General features: G+C 46.4%; 4 protein-coding genes across 5 annotated transcripts; 2 read left to right on the top strand and 2 right to left on the bottom strand.

The window, feature by feature from the left end:
- The first annotated feature begins 753 nt into the window (after positions 1 to 753).
- Positions 754 to 2673, top strand: LOC133902485 (uncharacterized). The gene has a single exon (XM_062344083.1). It carries the CDS (start codon positions 895 to 897, stop codon positions 2191 to 2193), a length of 1299 nt encoding a protein of 432 aa, XP_062200067.1. The 5' UTR covers positions 754 to 894; the 3' UTR covers positions 2194 to 2673.
- Positions 2674 to 4500: 1827 nt separating this feature from the next.
- On the top strand, positions 4501 to 5804 carry LOC133902423 (transcription factor bHLH30-like). The gene is made up of 2 exons (XM_062344005.1): positions 4501 to 5195; positions 5279 to 5804. The coding sequence occupies exons 1-2, from the start codon at positions 4626 to 4628 to the stop codon at positions 5747 to 5749; spliced, it is 1041 nt and encodes a 346-aa protein (XP_062199989.1). The 5' UTR covers positions 4501 to 4625; the 3' UTR covers positions 5750 to 5804.
- Positions 5805 to 6323: 519 nt separating this feature from the next.
- Positions 6324 to 12834, bottom strand: LOC133901752 (beta carbonic anhydrase 5, chloroplastic-like). 2 transcript variants are annotated; one of them, XM_062343228.1, is made up of 9 exons: positions 11254 to 11548; positions 11109 to 11161; positions 8549 to 8710; positions 8397 to 8445; positions 8191 to 8304; positions 8036 to 8089; positions 7819 to 7901; positions 7626 to 7731; positions 6324 to 7097 (listed from the first exon to the last, which is right to left on the bottom strand). In XM_062343228.1, the coding sequence occupies exons 1-9, from the start codon at positions 11347 to 11349 to the stop codon at positions 6900 to 6902; spliced, it is 915 nt and encodes a 304-aa protein (XP_062199212.1). In that variant the 5' UTR covers positions 11350 to 11548; the 3' UTR covers positions 6324 to 6899. The 2 variants fall into 2 exon arrangements, with proteins under 2 accessions (XP_062199212.1, XP_062199211.1); XM_062343227.1 differs by lacking the exons at positions 11109 to 11161; positions 11254 to 11548 and adding an exon at positions 12608 to 12834.
- Positions 12835 to 21352: 8518 nt separating this feature from the next.
- Positions 21353 to 24451, bottom strand: LOC133902113 (AT-hook motif nuclear-localized protein 17-like). The gene is made up of 2 exons (XM_062343696.1): positions 23168 to 24451; positions 21353 to 21481 (listed from the first exon to the last, which is right to left on the bottom strand). Exon 1 carries the CDS (start codon positions 24207 to 24209, stop codon positions 23193 to 23195), a length of 1017 nt encoding a protein of 338 aa, XP_062199680.1. The 5' UTR covers positions 24210 to 24451; the 3' UTR covers positions 21353 to 21481; positions 23168 to 23192.
- Positions 24452 to 27328: the final 2877 nt, after the last annotated feature.

Below are 27328 nucleotides of genomic sequence, written 5' to 3'. Positions count from 1 at the left end.
CTCTTCACGTGATGCCCATCAAGTACATATTCAGTTATCGATGCTAAACCAGTCTAACAATCTCTATTGCAAATGAGGTGGCTTGTTTGGAAGCCAAGAATATGTAATTCTTCCCACTCTTCCTAGTTTTAAGTGACCGACATTTTCAATACTTACTATCGATGAACGCTATTAAAGTTAGCTTGGGACTTATTTTCTAGCACGGTTTATAAGTCCCTCAGCTTAGAGGAACATTTGCAGCGGTAGGTTGGCTTGGCGGTGATAGCAAGATGACGCTCGTGGGCGTCGGAGGCGGTCGAGGTTGGGAGGCAAAGAAACGATAAGCTAATAGGCGAAGGTGGTGGAGCTAGATCTAGCAGTGAGAGAGTTACTAATGCCAGGGAGCAAGATAAAGAGCTGTTCGTGCTGACTCGTAGAGGGAAGAATCTGACTGAAGGAAGAAGAGAAGACAACCTTTCGGCAGACGTACTGGTAGCTCAATGGCCAAACTCTATAGGTGGATGTAGCTGACGGAAGTTCGACTTCTGTTTCGTACATAAAAAATCTTCAAAATAGATCGTGTAGTAGGAAGATGCTGAAAAAAAAGAAGAAGACAATCTTCCGATCCCAATCCCACAACTGTGCTTTGTCAACTGAAAAATTCCATATTCTGAGACAGTAGAAGTATAGCATCTCCCCATCATCCCATGTTCCAAGCAAGGCCTAATGACAGGTAATCACATTGACTTGTGATCCTAAAACCACATTGATTTAGGTCAGGTAAGTGCTTGTTTACTTCTGCTTCAGAACATTGCTACGCTCACTCAACATCTTCCACTAATCCCTATAAAAAAAAAAAACCTTCTTCCACCAATCCATCCCGAAACCCCAGTCCACCACCTCTCCCCCCACCCAATGGATCCGTCCGCCGCCGGCGCCGGCACCCCGAGGCGGCGAGCGGAGCAATGGCTGAGCGTGGCCGAGAAGCTCCTGGTGGCGCGCGACCTCGAGGGGTGCAAGCAGTTCGCCTCCCAGGCCCTGGCCGCGGACCCCCACACCCCGGGCGCCGACGACCTCCACGCCGCCGCCGCCGCCCTCCTGGCCGCCCAGCGCCGGCGCTTCCCCAACGGCCAGCCCGATCCCTACGCCGTGCTTGGCCTAGACCCCGCAAACCCCGCATCACGCCACCCGGATGCCATCCACTCCCACTACCGCCGGCTCTCGTTCCTCCTTAATCGCTCCCACCCCGATCGCCCCTGTTCGCTTGCCTTCGCCGACGCCGCCCGCCTCGTCGCCGACGCCTGGGCTTTCCTCTCTGACCCCGTCCTTAAATCCGCCCTCGACGCGGAGCTCGACGCCGCCGCCGCCGCAGCAGCAGCAGCTCGCGCATACCACTCGCCTGCTCCAAATCGACCGCAGCTACAGCCGCAGTCGCAATCACCGCTGCATCCACGGCCAGCTCCGTCGTCGGCTACTCCCCCACCACGGCCGACTCCGCCGCTGGCTACTCCCCCACCTCGGCCGACTCCGCCGCTGGCTACTTCCCCACCTCGGCCGACTCCGCCGCTGGCTGCTCCTCCTCCACGGCCAACACCACCGCCGGCTGCTCCTCCTCCACGGCCAACACCGCCGCCGGCTGCTCCCCCTCCACGGCCAAAGCCGCCGCCTCCTGCTCCTCAAACACGGCCAACTCCGCCTCCGCCTGCTCCCCAAACACCGGCAGCTGCAATGGCCCCACCGGTGGAGTCTGGCGCGCCGCCTCCGTCGACGTTCTGGACGGTGTGCATGGCGTGCTGCCACATTCATCAGTACGACCGCCTCTATGAGACACGCAAGCTGATGTGCCCCAGTTGCCGCCAGCCGTTTGTAGCCGAGGCGATGGCTGATCCGCCGCCTATTGTGCCGGGCACTGACATGTATTACTGCACCTGGGGATTCTTCCCCGTTGGGTTCCCTGGGTGCCCAGGCTTTGAAAGAATGGTCAATTCACAACCGCAGGGACCAGATCAGCTGAATGCGCCTTGGCTTGGAGGTACTGGTGGTGCTAAACATAATGTTGGCGATAATGCTGAGAATGGGGTGCCAGTTAGTGCTGCAGCAGAGGTACCGGTAGAGGTGCCGGCTGCGACACCGCCAGCAAAGCCTATGAGAGTGAAGGTGGGGGCTAAGAAGCGTGGTCGCCCCAAAGGCAGTAAGAACAAGAGTAAATCGTGATTTATATTGACAAATATGATTGATATGAATTAGAGAAAAATGATCATGAGATCAGATGGCTTAGTTGGGATATTGAATTGATCACATTGTAATTGTTGTCAGCCAAAGCATTTGCCCGCAGGTTGAAGTCCCATTTGATGTTGACAGGATCTTTCACGAGGAGAATGGCAATTTGGTGATGGAAGAGTTCTTTCTTTGCCGGATAATGTTAATTTTCTGATTCATACCACATTGCCTTTCTTGCCACTATGCTTTAGATGTTAGCAACCCCTCAAATTTGACAACAAGATATTGTATTTTCTTGTTGTCTAATTTCATGACTCTTCTAGAGATAGCTGTGTTGATCTAGGATTATGGAGGAGTAGCGCCTTGGTACTGATTGTTGTACATTTAAGTTTGGTGCTATTATAAGCTATGCTCTGTGTAGGAATGTGCGGCAATGAATAAAATGGTTTATTATGTCAATTCTGCTCATGTCAATTTAAAGCACCTAAATTTCACACTTTGGCTGCCCTTATTACAATGTCGTGCTACGAAGATTGCTGGAAAAATCTAGTGACCGGTGATAATACACTAAATGTACATGCTGATGATCTCACCAGGGCACCATGATTGTATCTTCTTCATTGAACCGTGCTGCTGTCGACTTTTTTTTTTTTGCTTTGCTGCTAGGCTGTTCATCAAGGATGTTTCGCAGACAGTTCGTGCTTTCTTCTTCAGTTTATAGTTGAATGAGGCTGTTTTATAGTTGAATCTCTCTATCCTCCCATCTTATGTTGAATGAGGCTGTATTATACACAGGACATTCTTGAGAGCGGTTTATGATGATTGCAGTGGAAGATTCTCCGAGCCCTACAATGCCGTGCAATTGACAGTAGGGATGTTCATTTGTCTATCTTTTGTACAGGAGGAAGGATCAATTGAAGCTCCACTAGCTTACCTGGTTGTTCTCTGATAAATTTCAGGTTCTTCTGCAACTGACAATGTACTAGTATAACTTGCCATCATGGCGGCGAGTCCATCACGCCGTTGCCTTGCCGTTCAACAAATGCCCCAAGCAGCAAACTCTGTGGTCGTTCTCAGGCACTTACAAACCGCTGCGAGATGCTCAAAATTAACTTCTTGCCCACATTCGATGTCCGAGGATCGATCGGCTTCCACAGTCCACAACCCAACGTCGTCGGTCAGAGAGGCTGTTCTCCCTCGCCGACCGACGCGATTGATGCATGCACGTCGTACCTGCCCGGTCATCTTATGACGCGCTTGGCCCGCCTGTCGTCAATGTCGCGATGACACGATGTCTCCTCAGCAGAGGACTCTGCACTGCACGCCATTGACGGCATGTAAGCAGGATTGCACACTCCCTGTTCGCTACACTGCGTGTCAGCCAAAAACGGAGCGAAATGGGTTGAAGGGCCAGGCGGCCGTGTCCCCCTCGTTCATGTACGCGCACGATGTCATCTCCTTGCTCGTCTCTCGATTCTCGAGACGCGTGAACGATGCCGTCGGCCGTCGCTGACCGGACCCTGGAAAGACCGTCGACCAGAACAGACTCTCTTTTACTACCGGAGACGTGAGACCACGGCATGATGCATGATGCACCGGCAACGGCGTGTACTTTTCACCTCGCTTTATGTAACCTAAAGGGGAGTGCTCGTTGTTACAGCGCGAGGGGGCCATGGAGGACATGGTTAAAGAGAATGGCCATCTCCTGTCGTCCATCGCTTTTGTTCGTCAGTGTGCCGGCCGGGGTGACAAATGGTCTCGACATGTTACTGGATCTAGGGGAAGCAACGGCAAAAGCTTGGAGAATTTTGACCACTGTTAGGGATTTACGCAAAGCAGTGCTCTCTCTGGAGGGGCCCGTTTTCGTGCAGCGAGACCCTCGGAAAGAACGCAAGGCAGGACAGAGTTCATACTTCATAGTTCTTTTATTTTTTTTGTGAATCATACTATGTTCGTTAGATCATCTGCCAGTACCCGCAACAAATGAGCTCTTACGTCGATCCATAACCTTTTTATTCTTGGCTAGACCTCGAGCAGGGGCGGATCCAACCCCGGTGACCCTTATCCTCGGGACGTACCTGTCATGAAAGAGGAAGAAGAAAAAAAAAGAGAAGGAAAAATGAGAGCTCCTTACTTAGTAGCTCTGAATCCACCACTAATCTTTAGGTCGGCACCAAGCAACGATATGCCGTAAAGTAAGCCTTTTGCCATCCTTAGAAGTACCATATTTTAGTGCATGGTACAAATTTCGGTACCATAGATATATCGTGCAGAAATGCCATTTGCACATGATTGATCGTGCGCGGGTAAGTACACTGGTATGTGCCAAGAACCGACATATATATTAGTGTAAGACGATCCGAAAAAAGCGAGAAACTGTGGCGCAGCGCCTCCGACAAATCACGCTTCAAATTGAGGCCCGTGAGATGCAGCAGCGATTATTGCAAAGGCGAGAGCTTGGACTAGTTAATCACCCCAGAAGAGGTTACTCGTTGGGCGACATACGTGAAGCCGCTGCAGTTGCCGCTGCCGGCCGATCACCTTTTACTGGCGCGCGAAAGGCGTCAAACCGACGGAAACCACATGCAACTTTTCTTCTCCGACCCGACCACGCCGCAGATCGATACGCCAACACATTCGCTGCCGCTGCCGGTGCCCGCCGAGTCGCAGTGAAGCCGTGTGTCGGCAGCCGGACGCGCAGGGTATTTAACAGCTCGGTATGCACCGGGGAGCAAACGAGAGCTGCACGTACTCTGCCCACTTCCTCGGCTTCCCGCCTCTTTTGCTTTCAAAACCGGTTCAAGCACACAAGCGCGATGGTGCCTGTTCGGAGCGACGAAGCGGAGGCGGCAATGGACGGTGAGTGCTCGGCTCAGGCGGCGACGATGACGAGGAGCAGGCCGAGCAGGAGCCACAGCGAGGCGGAGCGCAAGCGGCGGCAGCGCATCAACGCCCACCTCGCCACGCTCCGCACCCTCCTCCCCTCGGCTTCCCGAGTAAGTGCTTACTCGTCTGATCTGATGCATGTGACGCGCGGGTAGGGCCTGGTGAACACGGTTGCAAACTTTCGCGCATGCAGATGGACAAGGCGGCGCTGCTCGGGGAGGTGGTGCGGCACGTTAGGGAGCTGCGGGGCGAGGCGGACGCCGCCGTGGCTGGCGCGACCGTGGCCGTCCCCGGGGAAGGCGACGAGGTCGGCGTCGAGGAGGGGCACTACTGCTGGCACGGCGGGGAGAGAGCCGCCACCAGGCGCGTCAGGGCGTGGGTGTGCTGCGCCGACCGCCCGGGGCTGATGTCCGAGCTGGGCCGCGCCGTGCGGTCGGTCAGCGCGAGGGCGGTGCGCGCGGAGATTACCACCGTCGGCGGGAGGACAAGAAGCGTCCTCGAGCTGGATGTCGGCGGGCAGAAGGCGGCCGCGGACGGCGAGGGCATGTCGTCACGGCCGGCGTTGCAGGCGGCGCTCCGGGCCGTGTTGCTCAGCCGGGAGGAGCTGCTCGCCACGGAGTGCTACAAGCGACAGCGCTTCTCGGCGCACCTCGCCAAGGTTTAGTAGGACAGTAGCACTGTAGGAGCGAGTGACCTGATGAGAGACGGAAGAGAAAGCGAAGGACTGTTTGTGTTACATGTCAATTACTTTTCTGAGTTGTAACATGTAGATTACCGCAAAACTTCCATTGCTTACTCGTCCAATTGGTTTTGCCAATTGTTGAGCTCTATCTATCAGGAACTGTAATGACGGTTTACAATTTTAAATGCAGTGAGATAGAGAAAAGTGAGTGCATTAACCGCTATTACTCATGAATCAACTGCTAAACTTATGCCAGTGATCTAGCACAGGATGCACGTCTGCTGGAGCATGGTAATGTAAATGATACAAGATGATTGTAGAATGTAAGAGACTAGTCCAAACTGCCCAGGCCTCATCTGCGACTGAAGCAAAATTTGTGAAAAATCATTCACCTACGACATGTTTAATCGTAGCAGTACAGAAGTCAGAAAAAAGATAAGCACACGTGATGCATTGTGATCGCAATGAGCTAAAAGAATTTCCGATGTGGTGGGCTGGTGGCTCCAACATAGGAAGTAAATATTGGAGATGGCATTCCAGCAAAACTTTGCGGAGCTCAAACAAGTATCTAAGACGATTAAATTGATAAGGTGTGCAGTCACAAACCCGGCATGATATCTGTATCTCACTGTTACAATGATACACCAAGTGGTACAAATGTTACAACTTACAACGACACAATGACGCAAAATGTGGCTAGGTTACATGCATCCGTGTGACTGTTTTGCAGCTTATTTGTAATTGCTTAATGGTTTCAATCAGAAAACAACACATAAATAGTTGGATAAAATTCACTTTGTCCCCGGCAGTTTGACAGACTTTCACTTTGCTACCATATTGTTCATTGTGTTGCACCTCACTCTATTGTGGTTTTGTTCTTCTATAGTCAAGAGTCCCTGTATCAAGTAACTGCTACAATGCATGACAAGCTAGTGCATAGTACCATGCGTGTCAATGGATGCTACCGATAGCCTTGTGACAGTTACTTGATACAGGGACTCCCTTCTGCAGAACATCAATACCACAATGGAGCAAGGTGCGATGAAAATGAACAACGTAGTGGCAAAGCAAAACCATGCTAAACTGCAGGGGGCAGAGTGAAATTTACCCAAGTAAACAAGACCTTCATGGGTCAAGACCAGGTAGACCTGTTCTTAATAGCATACTTGCTTCCACCTTCCAGCCTTTCACGGTACACTAATGTCCACTTTTCAAATGTGCAATCAATGAAGTTGTAGTAACCTCCATGAAGGTTCAAAGTACCTTCATTCACCCTTTTCTCTATCCACGGGTATGTTAACAAGTTCAACAGTGAGCTATTTATTGATTCCTGTAACAAAACAATCCATACATGTCAGACGACTGGTGTGGCTTCAAGTATATGAAAACCAGGCATTACTATGTTCAGTTACATCACACAATAATAAAACTAGAAACCTTGAAATAAAAGATATCAAGCATATCTGCCACTGAGAGAACAGATTTGAATTGTATAACCACAATGACACATAGAATTTAATCCTAGACTTCATACTAGGGATGCAAGTTTTGTATTTTTGGATCATTGGGTCGACCCAAAACTAAAAAAATGAACTAAAGATTCACCCGCACCCAATTAAGTTAAAGAAAAAATAAACTAAATACTGACCCAGAATTACCCATTGGGTACCCACTTGCATCCCTACTCCATACAAACTACATCAAGGAAGAACAATATAATCAGTAGGCACATAACCTGTCTAACATATAGACTTGGAATTAGTAAAGACCATGGAGGTGATTGATCCTGTCCACTACTCTACAGGAGCCATATTTTTGTGAGAATTCAAGGCTTAAAACAATTGCAAGAGTAAATAACCTTTTCACAATGTTTGCACTGCATTTCAAAACTCAAATTTCCAGATGCTGCTTTCGTGCTTAACCTTGCACTCTTCCCAATGGAAACCCAGTTTTTAATAAAGCTTCTGTGTGAAGAAACAAACAAAATCAGACATGCATCATATAAAAGTACAGGAAAAAAAATGTAATGAAGAAATGGCTAAAACTTTTACCCAGAGGCTGAGTCATCTTTCATACTCATTAGTGCTTGGATGCCACCACACCGGCTGTGACCTACAACTAATACATTTTCAACCTGAGCAAATGAAGGTAACTACATCAGGACTCAAGAATGACTCAGTAGTCTCTGCATATGTTCCTTTAACATTAGGGGAAACGAAAAAAAAATGCAAAAATTTAACTAAACACAGTATCAAAAGAGATTCATGCCTGGAGGGTGTTGACAGCAAACTCCAGTGCTGCACTAGTCTCCGAAGCTCCATGCTGGTATTGCAGCATTTTGTTTACTGTCAGTACTTCCACAAAGAAATTGCATTGCTTAAAAGTTCAATAAAAAGCCTAAAGTTGTGCCAAATTTGCAATACCTTATATGGTGGTACCAAATTTGCCACATTACGGACTGTGAATGCTTCCCCAGGCTGAAACCCCAAAATACTCGAAGGGCAGACCCTGGAGTCAGCACAAGCAACCACCATGAACTGCGCACAGAAACAGAAAACCAAATGTATTCCCATGAGGCTCAGTAATGACAAATTTAAAATGATTTGCAGTCAATGTTGCTATTATGTACCTTGGGTGTTTGCTGCTGAGCAAGATTTTGATAACTAGAAAAATCTTCCCTGTCCACAGTCACAGATACAACGTCAATAAGCCAAAAAAAAAATGAACACCTTTTGAAATATGAAGGTGCATGATCCATTGTGCACTTCATGATATACTTACACATAGTTTCGCTGTTTGAAGTCCATGAACCTCTCTTTCAACTCCCTGAACGGATCAAGTTCTCCACCTACCCCATCTACTGCATCATGTTGAAAATCTAGAAGTTGTCGGGTCAAGCCAGAATGATCTCTGGAGGCCTTTGTGATGCATGAGAATTCTCTCCTGTAGAAGAAAAAATTATTCAATATTCTGCTGTCCAAACACATTGAATTTCATAAGGAGGGTCACAAAGATGTTTTGCCAGCATACAGGGTTATTCAGCACATAAAAAAATAGAAAATCCCAGCTAACAAATCTGTGTAAGTTTTTCTAACATATGAAAATCACAAAATACTATAGAAACACGATCAATTTGACAAAAGGTGATTAAAGGTGTAGTACACTGTCGGTGAATCAGGAACCAGGGGTCCCCGAATTCCGAGGCCAGGCCAGCAATCCGCCACGTGGCGCCCTCCCGCGGGGGTCGTCTCCGCAAGGTAAAAAAGACTAAGTTCCGGGAGAGGACGCTCGGGGCCACAAACAGTGGTCCCCGAGTACCCAGACTCCCCGATGATCTGCAAAGACTAAGTAACCAGGAAGGGGGTAAAGACCAAGTAACCAGGAAGGGGGTGCTCGGGGAGGCGAATAGTGACCCCCGAGCACTTGAGTCCCCCGACGACCAGGAAAGCTGAGTACCGGGAAGAGAGTGCCCGGGGAGGTAAACAGTGGCCCCCGAGCACTCAGTTCCCCGAGGACCCGAACAGTCAAATCCGGGAGAGAGTGCTCGGGGAGGTGAACAGTGACCCCCGAGCACCCGGTTCCCCGAGGACCAAGAGATGGCGTTTTCGGGAGAGAGTGCCCGGGGAGGTGAACAGTAACCCCCGAGCACTCGGTTCCCCGACGGTCTAGGAAGCCCCCCGTCAGTGGCCCCCACAGGGGTCCAACGATGAGGTGTCAGCCAGTGAAAGGCCCGATGCCGCATTTAAGGGCGCGCGTGACCTGTCACCTCCAACTGCTCCCGCCACGCTCGGTGCCAGTCCCTGCCATCCTCTGGCAGAAGGGTGTGAGGACATTTAATGCACGGGTTCCATCCCGCGCCATCTGGTGCGCCTCGGGATAGCATCGCGAGGCCCGAGGCGTTTCGTCTGCCGCGCTGCTGTGACAGGCGAACAAAACCGGGCGGGCACGCCGGGCCGCTCTACGGTTGCCCGGTGGACCCTCTCCACGGCGCCCGTTGCCAGCGCCATCATGACGACTGAAGACCGGGCGCGGGGCGCGTTTTCAACCCCTCGTCACTTCGCGCAGAGGCTATGATGACGCCCTTTCTATTTATGGCGCCTTAGAGCTCGTGCCCTCCCTTTCCAGGTACGCAACCGCCGGCGGGTATTTAAAGCAGCTGGTAGGCACGGACAAAGGAGAGCCAAGGGAGAGGCAATCCCAGACAAATTGAAGAGGACACTCGAACTCTCAGGCACTTGCTCAGAGATCGAAGAACACCTTCGTACAGGCATAGAAGCTGTGACCACCGAAGAACAAGGAGCCCGAGGCTCTAGGATAGCCAAACATTCTTGTAACCAGCACATTCCTGAGAGACATTCTCAGGGTATTTATAGCATCCACACAGGAGTAGGGTGTTACGCGCAGTGCGACCCGAACCTATCTAAAAATCCCTCCAACGCATTTACTTTCTCTACATTAGATCATTCCACCCCATCTGTCATCGCATTTACATCCATTTATTTCTCCAGCAAACATATTCAGAATCATCCCTCTGGCCGAATCTCTAAAAAGGGATCCCTCAGGATCTCTGCGACAGGAGTTAACCCTCCGACATACACTGTTAACTCTGTTAGCATTTCTTCTTGGAGAATATCACTGCACTATTGTTACAATTCACCAACTGGCTCAGGATACCACACAGAATAACACTAACTCGCCCATAATACTATACATAGTTAAGTGAAAAAGATGTTTTCGGATAGGCTTAAATTGGAACCACTCGTGAGCATACTGACAATAGAAATGCAAGTCCAGCTGTCCCAAGCACCGGCTTAACGAGCACCTATAATATGTTAACACTGGGCAATACGAATAGATCCATCTACAATAGCGTTTCCATCCGACAAGAGTGTACCCCAGAAAATTCAAATTCAAAACATAAAAAAGGGTAACGTTGCTCTAAATTGCAGAATCATGTCCTTGACAAAGCTACACCTCCCGAGATACACAATTCCCCAAATTTGGATCTCGTTTTCCACGCAGCACAACACACCTCCGTCAGATAGGAAGAACAGAGGCATCAACGTTAAGCTACGCAAACTGAGAAGGAAGCTAGCTTAACCCATTCAAATCGTTCATCAAGCAAGCTGACCAAACAAATAGCACTTGGAGCTCCGCCCAGAAAGCTCAGATAATAGCTCAAACATCTAAATTTGCCACCAGATCAGCGGTCCGGAATGGGTTGCTGGTTGCCAACCACGACCACCGATCAAAGCAGAAAGATGCAAATAGTTCCAAGATCCAATCACTCATCCAAACTAAGAAAGATGCAAAATTTATAGATGGGATCGATTCAACTCACCGACTAGATCCTCCCACCCGCAGAGCAACATCGCGCGGCCTCGAATCACCGATCTGCCGCACCCACAAACCCCACAGATCAACAAAAAGAATAACAACAAATAAAAAACCCCACGAAATGGGCAAGCAAGCGGGGAGCAGCTCACCGTCACCGCGCCATGTCCCCGGCCAGAGTCAGCGGAGCCGGCCGCGGCGGGGTGGATGCACGGGGAAGCGGCGCGGAGGAGGAGATCGGGAGCCATGTGAGGACGGGGCGGTGCGGGTTCTCGCGTCGCGGCGTTGGGGTCTCGGGCATTTGAGGGAAAGCTTGGTGCCGCAATGGCCGGTGCTTTTAGTTGGACGAGAGGATAGACAGGAGGCGGAGGAGACGACGGCGATGTGGCGGAGGAATCGAGGACGAGGCGGTGGTTTATTTTTTCCGGGAAAAGAATTAATTAGGGTGATTGAACCGTTTTGTGGCTGAAATTGGATGAAAAAAATCATTCCAAATGCTCCAAGTTAACTTATTTTTTTGACATTAAGTAATAAATTCATAAATGATTTTTTTATGATATGATAAAAAGTTAAAGAAGAGAAAGGGTAAGCTAATACCCTCCGATCATAAATACTTGTTGTTCTGATAAAGATCTAGATAAACTTTTAAAATTTTGATTGTCAATAGGTTCTAAAATATTTAGTTTAGAAACATAAAAATTATATGTGTAAATTGTATTGAAAAATATTTTTATAACATTATATTTTTATTAATATTATAACTATATTTTAATAAAAAAAATAATAGTCAAAGTTGTACATCAAAGATCGTAAAAAATAAAAATGACAAGTATTTTATGACAAGAGGAATTATATTTGATAAGATATAAACTAGGCACAATAGAACTATCAGTGTCCATATTCATGTGTTGTATAAAGCATGCAAATAAATATAGACCAATTAAAACTTAGACGTGAACACATATTTTAAGATCTAAAAGAAAATTTGTATTGGAGAGATAATCTGTTGACTAGTGTCTATATGATGTGGATGAGATAGACATTACTTTGGCCTAATTGGGAGCGACCGCATAGGTGTTAGTTTGCGGGTGAAGTTGAGTCCGTTGGATTGCATGTGGTGGAAGGATCCTGGCCTTCGGATTCCTTGGGAGTTGGAGTGGGTGCTATGGGACCTTGTTGCTTCTTGGCCATACGCATGTGTCGTTTTAAAATTCATTCAAAGCGCTTATAACGATTGGTTTAAAGGTTAACCTCGAATACTAATCCCTGACTAACCCAACAAAAAACGCGCTCTTTTCCTTGTTAAGGTGGGAGATGCTTGGCTCATATCATGCGCCATTCAACAATGAACATTATCGACGATACTCTTCCACGCAAAAAAAAAAAAACGCAACTGCTTGCACGTCGCGCAATGCACAGATAAGGCACCACACACGCGAGACAAAATACGAAACGCAGGCATTTCCGAGAGCAGGAGTGTTCAAACGCAGGCGCACAAGTGCTCACCGGCTAAGTCGAGGACGAGGCAGCTGCCCAAGAGCATCCTCCCGCACGACGGCGGGCCGTACCAGCTCAGCTTCGTGGCCGTCGGGTGGACAGAGCCGCCGCGCCGCCGAAGCCGCGCGCGTGGAAGCAGCAGCCAGCCGCCGCGCCGCTGGTCCCAAGGGCCTCGGAAGCATAGAACGCAGCGAGTTCCGGGGACGGACGGACGGACGGACTCAGGATTATTCCATCGGCGGTAGCGTATTCCATCGGCTCTGGAAAAGGACCGTTCCAGATGTGACACGGACAATGAGTGGCATGCCTATCCTCCTCGCCTACACTTCGATTCCAGCACGGAACTGTGCTGGTAACACAGGGCACAGCCTCGTCATGCGGACGCCGCCGGCACGCGCGCGCCCCGCGGGGCAAAATTCCGTGGGGGCGCCGTGATCCTGACTGACCTGACCTGACCTGACCCCGTGGCGGCATGGCCCGTCGCTGATGGCTCGGGTGCGTCGCGACCAACGGCGCGGGCGCGGCTCCGCGGCTGAGGAACCGGGCACGTGACGGGTGCGGTGCGGAGCTCCGAAGATCTCGGCGGGTCGTGGGCGGAAAACGCTGTCCCGTGCTTGGCGAGAGCCGGATCCAGACGAGGCTGCCAGAGCGGATGAGCTGGCCGGGTTTTACTGGTCGCGCCCCAAGAAATTGGGAGGGGGCGGTGGGGAGGCGGACCCCACCAGAGGATCTAGTATGCTCTGTCACTCTGTGGTTCCGTGTGGCATTAGCTCGGGCCGATCGCTGGGCTAGGTTAGTGTCTGTAGTAGTTGGTCCTGGCCCAATCGGAAGCTCTACGTGGACTTGAGTTGGGTTGGGTGCCGTTGGGTCACTGCAGCGCGGTGTGGACGTCTCAGATGGCCCATTCGGCACTTCATCAACCTAGTTTGGGGTACTCTTATGCATGCAGGCTTCCACATGGTTTCCGTTCTTTTCTATTTACTAGATTTCTATCCGTGCATTGCAACAGCGTTAAAAATTTATATAAAACTATCTAGATACGTAGCATCATGACAAATAACAAAATTGCTTTCAGATAAAGCTTGCAACTTGAATTTCAAATACAACTATAACTTAACTTTGAGTACAAATAAATAGGTTTATAGAAATAGATTTATTTCTATAACTATCTCTTTCAAATCGTCTTGTCCACGATACGGCTAAGATATTCTCGTACACCTGCAAATATTACATGTCAACACGAATTCTCGTCATACGTCAATAGACTGATAAAAAGTGCCTCCTCAGTGCTTGGCCATTCTGCACGTGCATCGTGTGTGTGTATATATATCACGTGTAAAGTATAGTATTGTAACTTAAAATGTACATACGACAGTGCGACAGACTAATATGCTCACCGTGCAGATTGGTGTGTGTAGCTTTTTACCATCCCATGCGCACATGAATTGCAAAATAAAATAACCAAATAAATACCTATGGCAGAAGGAATTATAAACTCTATGTTAGATAAACATCTTTATTACTTATTGCTTCTAATGACGTTCAAAGCAAGCTACTCTGTATTAGATAAACATACTTATTACTTATTTTCTATTTAAGCACGAATCTAGTTTGTACAGAGGACGTGGCTCACATGCTGATACCCCGTAGTTTAGCGGACCTAGTTAAAAGCTAATTGGCCGTTCACGTGGTGCTGTGAAGATGACGAATGTGCTATGATGCTGGATATATCCTATATATCCTGTGTGCTTAGTTTTTCACGCCAATTTTGAGAATTTAGAGAAATGTATCCTATATTTTGAGTTAAAGTAAAAAAAATTATAAAGAAAATACTTATGTCAAGAATAAACTTACAACCATGAGATAATGTAGATTACCACAAGATGTGAATTATGGTTTAGCAATCTACAAGTTTTTTCACTCATTTTTTCTTCACATGGTAGATTAAGTTCATCTTCCATAGCTATCACTAAGTTCAAATCCTCTAGCGTTTCTTTTACTTTATATAGCTCACAAAGACATATGAAGGTAAAATTCATAATAAATTGTAACAAGAGTTTTTATCAATTATCATCCCTCTTTTAAATGTCTCCTGGAACATCATTGATGTAATGGCTTCTTGGACATTTGATGAGCCCTTGAACGAAGCACTTAAAAGTGGAGGTCCAATTTTAACTTCTTTCTTCATCTTAACATACCTCTAACCTTCTGCAGATTTTGTAACTTCCAAATTTAGCTTGGAATATTTGGTTTACAAAGATCGGAACTTCCGAATTCAATCCGGAATATCTGGATTATCCAAAGAGATAAGATGCTTGAGATTTTCTTGATTTTTGATCTTTTCTTGATATTTTTCTTAATGACTAACACCAAGCATTCATAGCTTGTATCACTCACAATATTTTGCTCTAGTAGAGCACTATTAAATGCACCAATTTATAATAATATTAAATTTCATGCAAAAACTACCTAGCCAATATCAAGTATTCATAATCACCAAAGATTGTGAATATTCACACTATATAAGGTTAAGGAGGCTAGAAATTTTAAACTAGATACTTGTTACCGAGATGCCATTGGTTCTTGATATTGGAACAATAATCTTCGTATTTGGCGTTCTTTCCACAAATGATGAGAAATACCACTTGAAAGGAAACTTGATATGAGATATGCAATATAATTCTTCTCAAGTGAGCCAAGTTTTCAATGCATCTCCAAGTACCTATTTAGCAAATTAAGCACTTTATGGTATCCAAACCATGTTGAATTCTTTAAAGTTAGTCACGAGATACTTAGTCACTCAAATAGCCCTTGTATTAGCATAAGGTGAACTAATCACCTTAGAACACAAGTACCACTCTTAACTTTACTAAGCAAATATTGATTATTATTGAAAGAGTTAGGTTTAAGAATGTTACCCTTGGGATAATTTTTACCAACATATCCCTTTTCGCGACATGTGTAGCAAATTTTTTCGCCAAGCCTCTTCACTTGAAGCTTCTCATATTGATGATATTTTTCTTTACCCCTTGTCTTGAGTGATCTTAACTTAGCTGAGGGCCTCTTCTTTTGGTGTTTGTCATCGTGATAAGAGCTTGCTTGAGTTCTTGATGGTGATAAAGCTTCTTCCCTCTTGTAAGGATATGGTACAATTCCATACCCCTTCTTATTGAAATCATAACACTTCCTTTTGTTGATTCTTTATTTCCTTCTTGGAAGTCTGTCATCATATTTTTCGGCTAGAACTGGTCAAAACTTGTCCGGCCAACGCATCTCTCGCAGCCGGGCAGAAAAAGCGTTGCACCTTATCTCCTAATGAGGGGCCACTTGCTGTTGGGCAACTGCATGCACTCGGGGGGAGAGCCAATGTTCTCGCGGCCCTAGCGACGGGACAGAGGAGTATGACACTTTCCTACAAGAGGACAGTGAGTGACAGGGACGCTTGCCCTTTTCTTGCTCTCGCTGGGCGTGATTCTCCTATTTTCGAGTGGCCCGTTTCAGAGGTCGCGGTGGTGAAGCGAGTCGCATAGGTCAGTAGGTGTACTGTCCCGCGAGGTGGAGGTCTCCTCATATTCCCTGCCGCTGAGGGAGCTTGGGTTTCCTCCTGCTGTGGAGCCCACTGTGAACCCTACCAACCACCATCCTACCGTCCCTTACAGTGGACGAGGTGGCAGCTGCCATGGTCTGGCGTGAGGCAGTCCCCACTAAGAGGGCGAAATTATACAGCCATGGCACTACTGGTGAACCCTCTGGTACCGCTATCAGCGGATGACTAAAAAGTACTTGCGCGGTATGCAAGTTCCGTGCAGGGGTCATAGCCTCATAGTCAAGCTGCTGACCACAGAGCGGTGAGACATCACGAGGGGGGAGAGCCCCCGGCGCTCGCGTTCCGTGTGCGGTGCAACGTCCTTGAAGACGACACGACCAAGGTCTCAACCTCATGCATATGTTCCTCCAGGTGGCGTTGATGTTGCAGGGGCAATATAGGACCATCTTCATGCCTGGCGTCAAGCTGGTTTTCCTCTGGGCCTACGGCCTGGGACTCACCTCCAGTTCCTGCAGCACGAGCGTCATTGTTGCCCCCCGCTGCATGAGCCACCATGCAAACTTCATATTCCGTCTCAGAGTTCTCGGACTCCAGCTCGGTGTCCCACACTTGGAGCATACTGGGCTCGTCTAGGTCGCACCCTATGACGAAAACCTTACGACGGCCGGGGTCGTCAGAACGGGACTCTGTAGCCACCATGGATCTGAATGTGGGTAGCCCCATCATAGCCTCCAAACTTGCAGAAAACTCAAAAAACGACCCCCTACCTGGCACGCCAACTGTCGGGGGATAATCATTGACAATGAATCCGTGGTATACCATACGATAGGTGCGTTAATCTACATTTTCTGTGGGTGTATATCAAATTGGACTCAAGAACATAAGGATTTATGCAAGTTCAGGCTTCCCGTGGGATAATAGCCCTATGTCATGTGTATTGTCTTATGAATTAGGTAAACTTGTTACAGAGTGTGTTCCGTATTTCTACAAGCTAGGTCTTCATCCCTTTATATACTAGAGGAAAGATGGTCATACAAATGGACCACACAAAAACAGATGGTAGACCTATGCCTGATAAAGCCTAGTTATTTCTAGCTTATCATGACGATAGTTAAGCACGCACATCTCGCTCTGGTTGTCGTGCATGTCCTGTACCATCACCTAATGTCATCACGCTCACTCGTCAGGCCATCCTGTGACATTAAATGCTACGATACGGGTTACTGTAACGCCACGCCACCCCATGAACATGCCTTGCCGAAAGCAAGCAACTGACGAAGAAAAATACTCGAGTGGATAATATTAAATGAGACTTGACTGATTAGTTAAGTACATACCCACGCAGGATTTTACTCTGTGACCAAGAAGTTTTTTTTACTTTTCACCACTGAATACAGCTGTAGTATCTGAACATAAACACGCGCGCACTCACCCCACACACACGGACCTACTCCATACACATTTAACGCACGCACACATGCTAGCCCTACAACTACACACAGCTTGAAGAAAGCGTCCATCCGAAGATCACCAGAACCCATCGAGAATCCCGTAGATGACGAGTACGTCGTAATCCTTTCTGTAGCGCCACGCCGAAGAAACTGAAAAAACCGAAATAAATCGGAGCTCCCGTGCGTCACTCAGACTTCGAGTCCTGGTGGGTTCGGCTCACATCGTACGTATCTCGCACTAATCGCACAATAAAACCGCGGTCTTCGCCCAAAGGAAACCTTTATCTATTACAACCACAGTACTGCTAGCTAACACTACAGGAAACCAGCAGAAAAAGAGAGAAACCAAGGGGCACGGCATATTGGCATTGCATGGAATGGCAGGAGTGGATAGAAAAGACAAGCTACGTACCTGGCTTTTATTATTTTTTGAGCGGAAGCTATGTACCTAGCTAGGAAGCTCCTAAAGCTCAGTGTCGAGCTTTAGTTTTCCACAGGGATTCAAGATACGATCCTGGGCCCGGCCGCGCGCAACACGGCTAAAGTAGAAGCACCAAGCAAAAGCCCACCAAAGGAAAGGAGAGAAAGACCAGACCACGGAGCCTAGCCTGCCTGGACCGGCACTGCACGCAACAAAAGCCGCGCAGCATGCACCTTCTGCGCGCCTTTGGTTCTTCCTCCGGACTCCGCTTCCTGCCCTGCACTGCATGCCGAGTGAAACAAAGAAACCATCCTCTCTCTCTCTCTCTCTCTCTCTCTCTCTCTCAAAGTCTCAAGTCGAGAGCGCTACGTTGTCTTGTCTTTCCGTGGTAATAGTTCTTTTTCTTTTCGGGCCAAGCAAGATAAGCTCAGCCTTTGCATCTACGTACAGCTTGGGACCGAGCTAGCCAGTAGTATCGTTCAGATTGCACTGAGCTCCCTGAAGCGACGTTCGTCCTCTCCATCGAAACCGCAACGTACACTGGTGCTAGACTTGCATGCATGCGCCTCCGTTGCAGTTCATGCGCGTTGGACCATTACGCCGTTGAAAACTAAGCGGCCGTTCAACTACGCAGACCATCACTGCTGGTCTTGAGCTAGTCCAAGCACCGGCAGGGGCGCAGGGCCGATGAACAGTGCTTCTCATGGGACACGCTATACAAGGCCGGCTAGCTGGCTGCGTAGCTGATGAGCTGCTACGTGCACCGTAAGAGCTAAGCTAGAACGCTCAGGAAACGAGAAAGGTAGCGTTCATGCATGGTGGGTGGCCGGCGCAGGCTACGCGCAGCCAAGTACGTACAGCAGGAAGATACCCACGCGGTCTCGTCCCTCAGAGCCTGCCTGCTCTCTTCGATCCCTTGGTTAATTTCTCCGGTTTCTGTCGTGCGCGCATCCCGGCCCCGGCCGGCTCTGCCGCTGTGCTGCGGGCGCGCTTGCAGTCGCCTCTCGCAGGCAGGCCGCTGTCCTTCCGGCTGCAGGCTTGCGCGGCCGGCCGGCAGGGCAAAGGCAAAAGGCGGAGCCAACTTTTGGACCGGGAGGACCGAGGGTTCTCTCTCCCGCTTCCATGCTTCTTGACGACCGAGTGGCGTACTGACAATACGGGCGCGATGCTGGCCGGCAGGAGAAGAGCACGTAGTCGATCGATGAAGCATGAACAGTTCTTTATTTTCTCGGTATTGTTGACGACGTTTACCTGTCCTTTTTCTCATTGAGGGATGTTTGGGATGCCAGAATTCACCCTATTCTGAGGGGAATCGAAATGTTAACATTTCAACAATGTACACTCACGTATAGTGAGGGACTGAGGCAATGAAGAGAAGCCAATTGCCCAATTGCATCGCTTTTGGAGTTCGCTCATGGTTGCAATAAAAATATCCTTTCTCACCGGTGAAATATTCACGTACCATGTTTGTCTTAACATTGTTGTCTAGAAACAACGTTTGCCTTACATTTGGTGTGTACTGTGTAAATAAAAGAAGCTGTTGATTGGTGTTTGCCTTACATTTGCCTTTCATAAAAGAATTAATGTGTTAACGGTAAGGAGCATGTAGCGGATCCAGGTATTTTGGAAAACGAGATTGTGTGCGAAAAAATGTTAATGGTCATTATTGAAAATTTGTATTCGACGTATCTACATGAATTTGGGAGCTTGAGACTACATGCAGAATGTACTAATACTTATTCCGTCATATATTAAGGGCGTTTGTAAAGTTTCAGCAAGAATTCTTAGAGCTAGGGAGAAACCAAGGTAGGTTAAGGATTTTTGGACGAACTATCTTGTTTTGTTTTTAGATTAAAAAAGACTTAAATCATTTTATTTTAGCTTATAATTAAACTCCATTTTTTTGGACGAACCATCTTGTTTTGTTTTTAGATTAAAAAAGGCTTAAATCATTTTATTTTAGCTTATAATTAAACTCCAAATCATGCTAGAATACAAGAGTTGAGCTCTCCCAAACAGGTAAGCATACAATAGGAAAAGGTGGTGTACCTGCAAAGAGACGCAATAACATGTTTTAATTTAGAGCATATATACAAATAAGAATTAAGTAGACTAACCTTTTAATAAGTTTTGATGTTAACTTTGAAAGATAGATTGATATTTAGTCACCCATTAGTTACTTTAATCGGTAGTATCATTCATACCAAAATATCCAAAGTTTGATGGCATGAACATCTTTATACATAACGCTTAAAGTAGCCAGACCAAACCACGACTTCTTATAGATAAGTCTTCAAATAATAGAACCAGCGCAACCATTGCATGGAGTATATGTCCACAATTCTTTTCTAATATAGTCCAATATTTTCTGTTCTATTCTCTAGTGTTGCTATATGCTCAAAGTCCTAGCTGTAATGAATCATCTTGCATCCTCAAAAGTGTCAATTGCACTATTTGGAACAAAGGAATGCAAAACAAAGAAAGGGTAAAAACACAGGAATAGGATAGATTGAAAAGTCAAAAACTACAAAAATTCAAAACACAACAATGAAAAGTTTAGGTTGTTTGGATCATAGGAACGAGAGAGAAGCAGTGGGAGGGAGAGAGCGAGCGAAGATTCTTTCCCCTGGCTCTGAATGAATGTTTTCTTTCCTCCATTTCATGCAGGAAATCAAGACTTTCCAGAGGATTGCAAAACATAGGAACTGCTTTCCTTTGAAATTCTTCTGCAAAACCTCCAATCCAAACAGGACCTGGGGTCCCTTTGAAATGGAGGAAAAGTCTAGAAATTTTAGAAGATTCAATTCCTATAGGAATATTTCCTATGAGGCCATTTTGGAACAAAGGAATGCTTCCCCACAATTCCTTTGAAATTCCTATGGAGTCGGCTATTCCAAAGGAATTTTGGAGGAAACTAAGCATGAGGTCCAACCTTGTGGATTTCTTCCTTTGAGTTTTGGAATTCCCTTGTTTCTGCATTGCAAATGTTTCATTTGAAACTTTCCTGCATTCTAGATTCATGTAAGTGCCTAGCCATCTCAATTCTGTGTTTCCCCTATTTATGAGTTTTGAGAATCCTGCGTTTCAAATGGACCTAAGAAATTCAAAGTTATAGCTACACCCAATCACCATGCATTAGCGTCTTAGCCATAATATATCCTCGAGAGCCAATTTTTTTAATGGCAATCTAGCTAACTCCCAATCACCTTGCATAGCATCTTAGCCAAAATTTCTCAAGCACGAATCTTTTCAATGCGAATCAAGAGTGATATCAGCTGCATTAGAATCTTAGCCGTGAACTAATACTCAAGCATCAATTTATTCAGTGGCAAATCCTCGATTGCACAATGTTAAGCAAAATAGAATATGTTTCCATATAACACAAACCGAACTAGAACAGCAACTGGTACGTGTAGCAGACAAAGTCAAGGCAGGCCGTGAGAGGTACGAGAACTCCGTCGGATCTACAGTAGAATGAGCATGATTTAGCTTCTTAGTAGAATAAGCACATAGGAAGGGGGACAATAAAAAGACGAAAACAAGGAATTCACGTTATTTTTGGACTTTTGGACGAGATTTGGTCAAATATTTGAATGGTACAATTCGGATCAAAGGTTTTAAAATCTGTAACCAGTACGGTGTAATTGGACCGATTATGCGGAGCTGTTCCTTGTACACGGCCCAGCAGACCCCTTTTCAAAACACTTATTTGGATCCATCTGATCTTCTCAGGTACGAAGCGTCAAAACGGATCAGACGATTGGGAGATGAATTTGCCTCGATCCAACGATCCATGTTGACTGAAGTTACGGTGGTTATCCCAGTTACACCAAAATTGGTGGTCAAAGTTGCAGCGTCGACCTATGCGAGATCCAACGGTCCGGCCAGCGCTGCACTGCAGCCTATACCAACATCCATATTGTCACATCAGGTCATGTCGTTTAGACCATTCCCAATCGTCTAAAATCTCTTTATAAATAAATTTTTGTTTTTTTTTCTTCAACAATTTACCTTTATGTTTTTTTTATGAAAGGATTATTAAGATTATTCTCTTCAGAATGAGATTCTCTTCTTTCCTTTCATAAATATCTTCAAAGAAAAACTAGTAGAGATAAGAGAAAATAAAAAAAATCCAAACAAAGAGTAGAATAAAAAGTGAACAAAAATAAAGAAAATATGGTTAAGATGATCTTATGGTGTGTGCTACAGCCTGAGGGCCAAGCAACGACAAGAGATATCTGGGCGACTAGGCCACACCAAGATTGGGGGCAGCTCGATTTTCTACATACAATCACGAAGGGAGACCTTGTAGTTCCCGTTCGTATTTTTTCTGGCTTTTGCCGAAATCAAACTGTTCCTACAAAAATTTCTGCATTTCAAACAGTGCTAAATCACGGAAGTTCAATTGTTTCTAGGTAGAACATTTCTACTTTTCTAGCACTGCTGAAGGCCCATGCGGAAGAGAGCCAATGTCTCCAGTCCAGAGAACGGGTTGCCTCTGAGATGTTATCCTCTCCCATAATAGAGTACGGTTCATGCACCTGGCTAATAGTAGCGCTACTATTTTGCAGGCGCCTGTTTTTATATTGCTAATCTTTGCACAAATGCACCGTCAAATAGTAGCTGCAGTCGAAGGTTCAGTAACTACTCCGAATATCTTCTGTTCTTCTCCATACCAGATTCGGTTAATTCCATCCTGTTATAAATACATAGTATTCTAGAAAAGATTTGGTTAATTTTTTAAAATTTTGACTATCAATAGTTTTTACAATATTTAATTTGAAAACCTTAATATCATGTGTGTATATTTGTCTTGATAAATATTTTTATAATATCATAAATTTAATAGATTTTATAAATATATTCTAATAGAAAAAAAAGTAGTCAAGCATATGCATGGGAGATCGCGTATTTATGAACGGAGTAATAACTTGTTCGTTTAGTTTGAGATGTGCATGCAACAGAGAAAGAAAAGGTAGCAGTGTGTGCTAGCTTCTTGCAATACAGATCAATGACAGTATCATCACAAGACCAAAAGAAAGAGATCAAGTTAAACCCTAAATGCTAAGGTCGAAGTAGATATAGCGCCGAAGCGCGCATCGTCACATTCAGTAACCTTACATGATGCGAAAGCTGCGGTAAACGCGTACCAGTTATTGATCACCGGGCGTGCGATCAGTACGGTGGCGGCGGCGGGTGCGGCGCACGAGCCACCGGCGGCCACATCACTTCTTGGGGCGGCGGCGGGTAGCAAGCGAAGATGGGCACCGGACCGCAAGGCTGCGCGACCGAGGCGGACGCGGCGAGATGCGGCGCGGGCTGCCGTTGCACGACGTGGCGCTGTTCTTGCGGCGGCTCAGGTTGGTGCTGCTGATGGCCGCGGTGCTCGTCCGCGGCGTCGCCGCTGCCGGCGGAGAAGGAGACCGAGACGGACACCGACGCGTCGTCGTCCGCGGGGAGGCGGTGGAAGGTGGGGTTGGTGAAGGCGGCGGCGACGACCACGACGGTGGTCGCGGCGTAGAGCGGGCCCGTCACGGTGCCGCCGATGATCTGGCCGTGCGGGCCGGCGAGCGAGATGGAGACGCCGCCGGCGGCCTGCGGCGCCACGGCAGACATGGCCGGGGGAAGGAACGTGGCAGAGATGGAGAGGATCTCGTACTGCCCGTGGAAGACGACGGCGGCGGGCGTCGCGCAAAGGACGCCGGGGGTAGGGTGGCGGAGCGAGACGTTGGCGACGGCGCCCGTGCCAGCGAGCACGCAGATCCCGAGATTGCGGCGGGTCGCGAAGCGCGCGAGCGCGTCCGCGACGTCGCGGCCACAGGGTATCTCGATCACGTGCGGCCGCATCGCCGCCGCGGGCTCCGCCTCCCGCGTGATCACCACGGGCGGCTTCGGCTTGTTCTTGGACCCCGGCGGCCGCCCCCTCCGCTTCTTGGCCACCTCGATGCTCGCCCCGTCGCCGCCGCTGGAGACCACCAGGGTCCCGGCACTCGCGGGATCCTTCAGCTCGGCGCTCGCGCGGCTGTCCACCTCATCAGAGAAGCACTCCAGCTGCTGATGCTGGTGCTCACCGTGGCCGCCATGCTGCGGCTGCTGCAGCGGCGGCGTCGGCGTCCTGAAGTGGATGGGCGTCACGTCCTTGCGGTCTTGGTGCAGGTTCTCCTGGCTCATGTCTCTCTTGCCAAATGACATGGAGTGCAAGGCCACTAGAGCTCGGTCGCAACTCACAAGCTAGGCGACTGCGAACGAGCTCTTGTGACGAACGAGGTCGGCGGCAAGTGGCTATGGTGGCTGCGAGTTTAGCGACGCCGACGGGAGAGAGCTCTCTAGGCTTTGGAAGCGGCGGGATAAGAAAGTGATGGGAGAGAAGATGATCAGATGACAGCAGGAATAGTAGCAGGAACAGGACAGGATGAGCCTAAGGAAGAGTAGGCGGTGCTTGCTGCTGTTAGTGAGAGTGACGGCGAGGTGATCCTTTTATCCTTTTGTCTTTCTACGGCTGCTCTCTTTTTGCCCCACCCCAACCGGAGTCCGGACTCCGTAGATACTACAAGCGAGGCAGGGTTCTAAATAGGGTTGGAAAAAAGCTCGCAGCTCGCAGCTCACAGCTAGTTTTGATTCGTGAGGTTCGGTTCGTTGTCTAAACAAGTTGAGTTCGAACCACACCGTTGGCTCACTTTATGAACCGAGTCGAGCCGAGTTAACTCGCGAGTTGTTTGTGAGCCAAACCGAGTCATGAACTGTTGACATACCTGGTCCAGTAGTTCAACACCTTAACATCAGTCTATTTAGTTGTATACTGTGCATGTGTGTATATTTTTGCTCTATTGATTTGATACCCTGCTTATTCATAGCTAGGCCTCATAATGGATGTAATGCAGAGCTATATAGGCATATAGCTGGGCGTGGTGATGAAGACTGCAAAATCGCAGTAAGTCTGAGACCACCTGGTGTGAGCTTGAGCTATATTTTATGACTCATACATGAATGTATATAAATAAATCTAATAGTTGTTGTTATCGTGTGTTTCCTATTTGCGTATGAGGTGTTTTCGAGCTTCTGTTCTGTATTGATGCCTGATGGTCTGGAAGGCTCGCGAGCCGACTCGAGCCAGCAACCGAGCCGAGCCGAGCCTACATTTCACCAAGCTTCTACGAGCCGAGCCGAGCCAAGCTCGGTTCGACTCGTTTCCAGCCCTAGTTCTACGGTACCACGATTCGAGATTTCGGATCAAGATCACCTCCACCCAAATTGCGAATCAAGGATTGTATTTCGATCTAAGTAGTAGTGCTCCAAATCTGACCCGTCCAAAAAAACGAGCGTGGTTCTGGAGTCTGTTCGGCATCCAAATTTCTCATTATTGTCTTGTTAATATTAGAGAGACAGAATCAAGAGCGGACATGATATGAAAATCATATATAATTAATAAATAGTGTTTATATATATATATATGTGTGTGTGTGAGTTTAATGGATATAAACATGTCTGTTTATGTGTCAGTTGCTTTTGAATGGATGTCTCTAACTGCAAACGGTAATTGATCTTGCTAATTGAGTACTTTGGAATGTCCGTTCGTAACACTCTCTCTTGATCTATTATTTATAATATAAAATTTTTGTTAAAAATTTCTCTAAAACTCTATAAAAAAATATAAGAAGAAAATAAGTATTTGATACGTGGATATGCCATTAAAACTTTGTTAAAATCAATGAAAAAATATAAGAAGAAAATGATATATTATATATCATATATTGTCTTATTGTAAGCTCATATAAGAAACCTAGAAGGATAAAACTTATTGGTGAACTTAGAGTAATAATTATGATCTTTTGATCATATTAGAATCTCTGAAAACTACTTGAAAAAATAGCTGAATAAAGTAGATATTATCTTATTTAAATCTTATATAAAAAATCATATAGGAAAATTTTATAAAGGAAAAGAATGTGTTATTATTCAAGGATTAGCTCCTCTGAACCTTGCAAATCTCGTAGCCGTCGCATACCAATTCCATGAACATATTTTTAGAATGTAGGAGTTCGTAAGGACTTAGTGAATAAATCAGCGATATAATCATATGATTTAATTTCTAAGATTTCTATCTCCCTATTATTTTGCAATTCATGAGGATATGATATTTTAGGAGCATTATATTTAGTTATATTACTTTTTATATAACCTTTATATTTGAGCAATACATATAGAATTATCTTTATGGATAATTATTGGTGATTCGATAGAACCAATATCACATGATTATTATATGTGGTTTATCATTCTGCGAAGCCATAAGTATTCACGTAATGCTTTATATAATACAATTATTTTAGAATAATTTGTGGATTGAGCCCCTAGAGTCTATTTTGAAGACTTTTATAAAATGGTTGTTCCATTGTGTAAGAATACAAAGCATGTCTGTGATCCGGTATTGTAGGAATATGATAAGTAGCCAGCATCAGTGTAACCAACCATATTCATATCTTATTTTGTTTAAAGAAAAGACCAAGATCTATAGTGCCTTGAAGATATTGAAAGATATTCTTGACTTTCGCCCACTAGCGTTTAGTTGGAGCAGCGTTATGCCTAGCTAGTAAGTTCACTGTAAATACAATATCAGTCCTGGTACAATTTGCAAGATACATAAGTGCTTCAAGGGCACTGAGATAAGGAACCTCGGGTCCGAGTATGTCTTCTCCTCCTCACGTAGTCTAAATAGATCTTTCTCCAAATCGAACAACCATGGGAGTCTTGGATGGATATGATTTGTCCATATTGAATTTCTTTAATATTTTCTAGGTATATGCGGTGTACTAGAATTTTTGAAGGAATATGCTCGAGTTGTATACCCCATCAAAATTTGGTTTTACCCAAATCCTTCATTTCAAATTCCGTCTTTAGATGATTGTATGTTTCATCTATATCTTCTGTATTTTTGATGATATTCATATCATCAACATAGGCAGAGATAATACAAAATCATGTTGCGGGCTTATTTATGAAGACACATAGGCAATCATCATTGTTGGAGTACTTTTTTTTAAAAGGAACTCTTTTAGTCGGTTATACCACATTCTTACTGATTGTTTTAAGTCATATAATGACTTTCTAAACTTTACACAATACATGCTGCGGTTTGTGTTTGGATTTCGAATGTTTAGTCCTTTAAGGACTTTCGTATATATGTCTGAATTAAGTGACCCATCTAGATATGCGATCACTACATCCATCAACTAAATAGATAGATGATTTTGAACTGCTAATGAAATTAGATATCGGAACATGATTCTATTATTTACTGGAGAATAAGTCTC

Source organism: Phragmites australis, chromosome 20 (assembly GCF_958298935.1).
Source record: "Phragmites australis chromosome 20, lpPhrAust1.1, whole genome shotgun sequence".
In the NCBI taxonomy this organism is placed as follows: Eukaryota; Viridiplantae; Streptophyta; class Magnoliopsida; order Poales; family Poaceae; genus Phragmites; species Phragmites australis.
The sequence above is the reverse complement of the archived record's forward strand: the minus strand, read 5'-3'. Positions and strand labels throughout refer to the sequence as shown.

Excerpts from the sequence above, each read along its gene's own strand:
- LOC133902113 (XM_062343696.1), bottom strand. The coding sequence starts at position 24,209 with ATGTCATTTGGCAAGAGAGACATGAGCCAGGAGAACCTGCACCAAGAC.
- LOC133901752 (XM_062343227.1), bottom strand. The coding sequence starts at position 12,780 with ATGCTTCCGAGGCCCTTGGGACCAGCGGCGCGGCGGCTGGCTGCTGCT. Across the intron at positions 8,446-8,548 it reads TTCAAACAGCGAAACTATGT|GGAAGATTTTTCTAGTTATC; the intron begins GTAAGTATATCA and ends GACTGTGGACAG. Across the intron at positions 8,090-8,190 it reads ATTTGGTACCACCATATAAG|CATGGAGCTTCGGAGACTAG; the intron begins GTATTGCAAATT and ends CTGCAATACCAG.
- LOC133902485 (XM_062344083.1), top strand. The coding sequence starts at position 895 with ATGGATCCGTCCGCCGCCGGCGCCGGCACCCCGAGGCGGCGAGCGGAG.
- LOC133902423 (XM_062344005.1), top strand. The coding sequence starts at position 4,626 with ATGCAGCAGCGATTATTGCAAAGGCGAGAGCTTGGACTAGTTAATCAC. Across the intron at positions 5,196-5,278 it reads TCCTCCCCTCGGCTTCCCGA|ATGGACAAGGCGGCGCTGCT; the intron begins GTAAGTGCTTAC and ends TCGCGCATGCAG.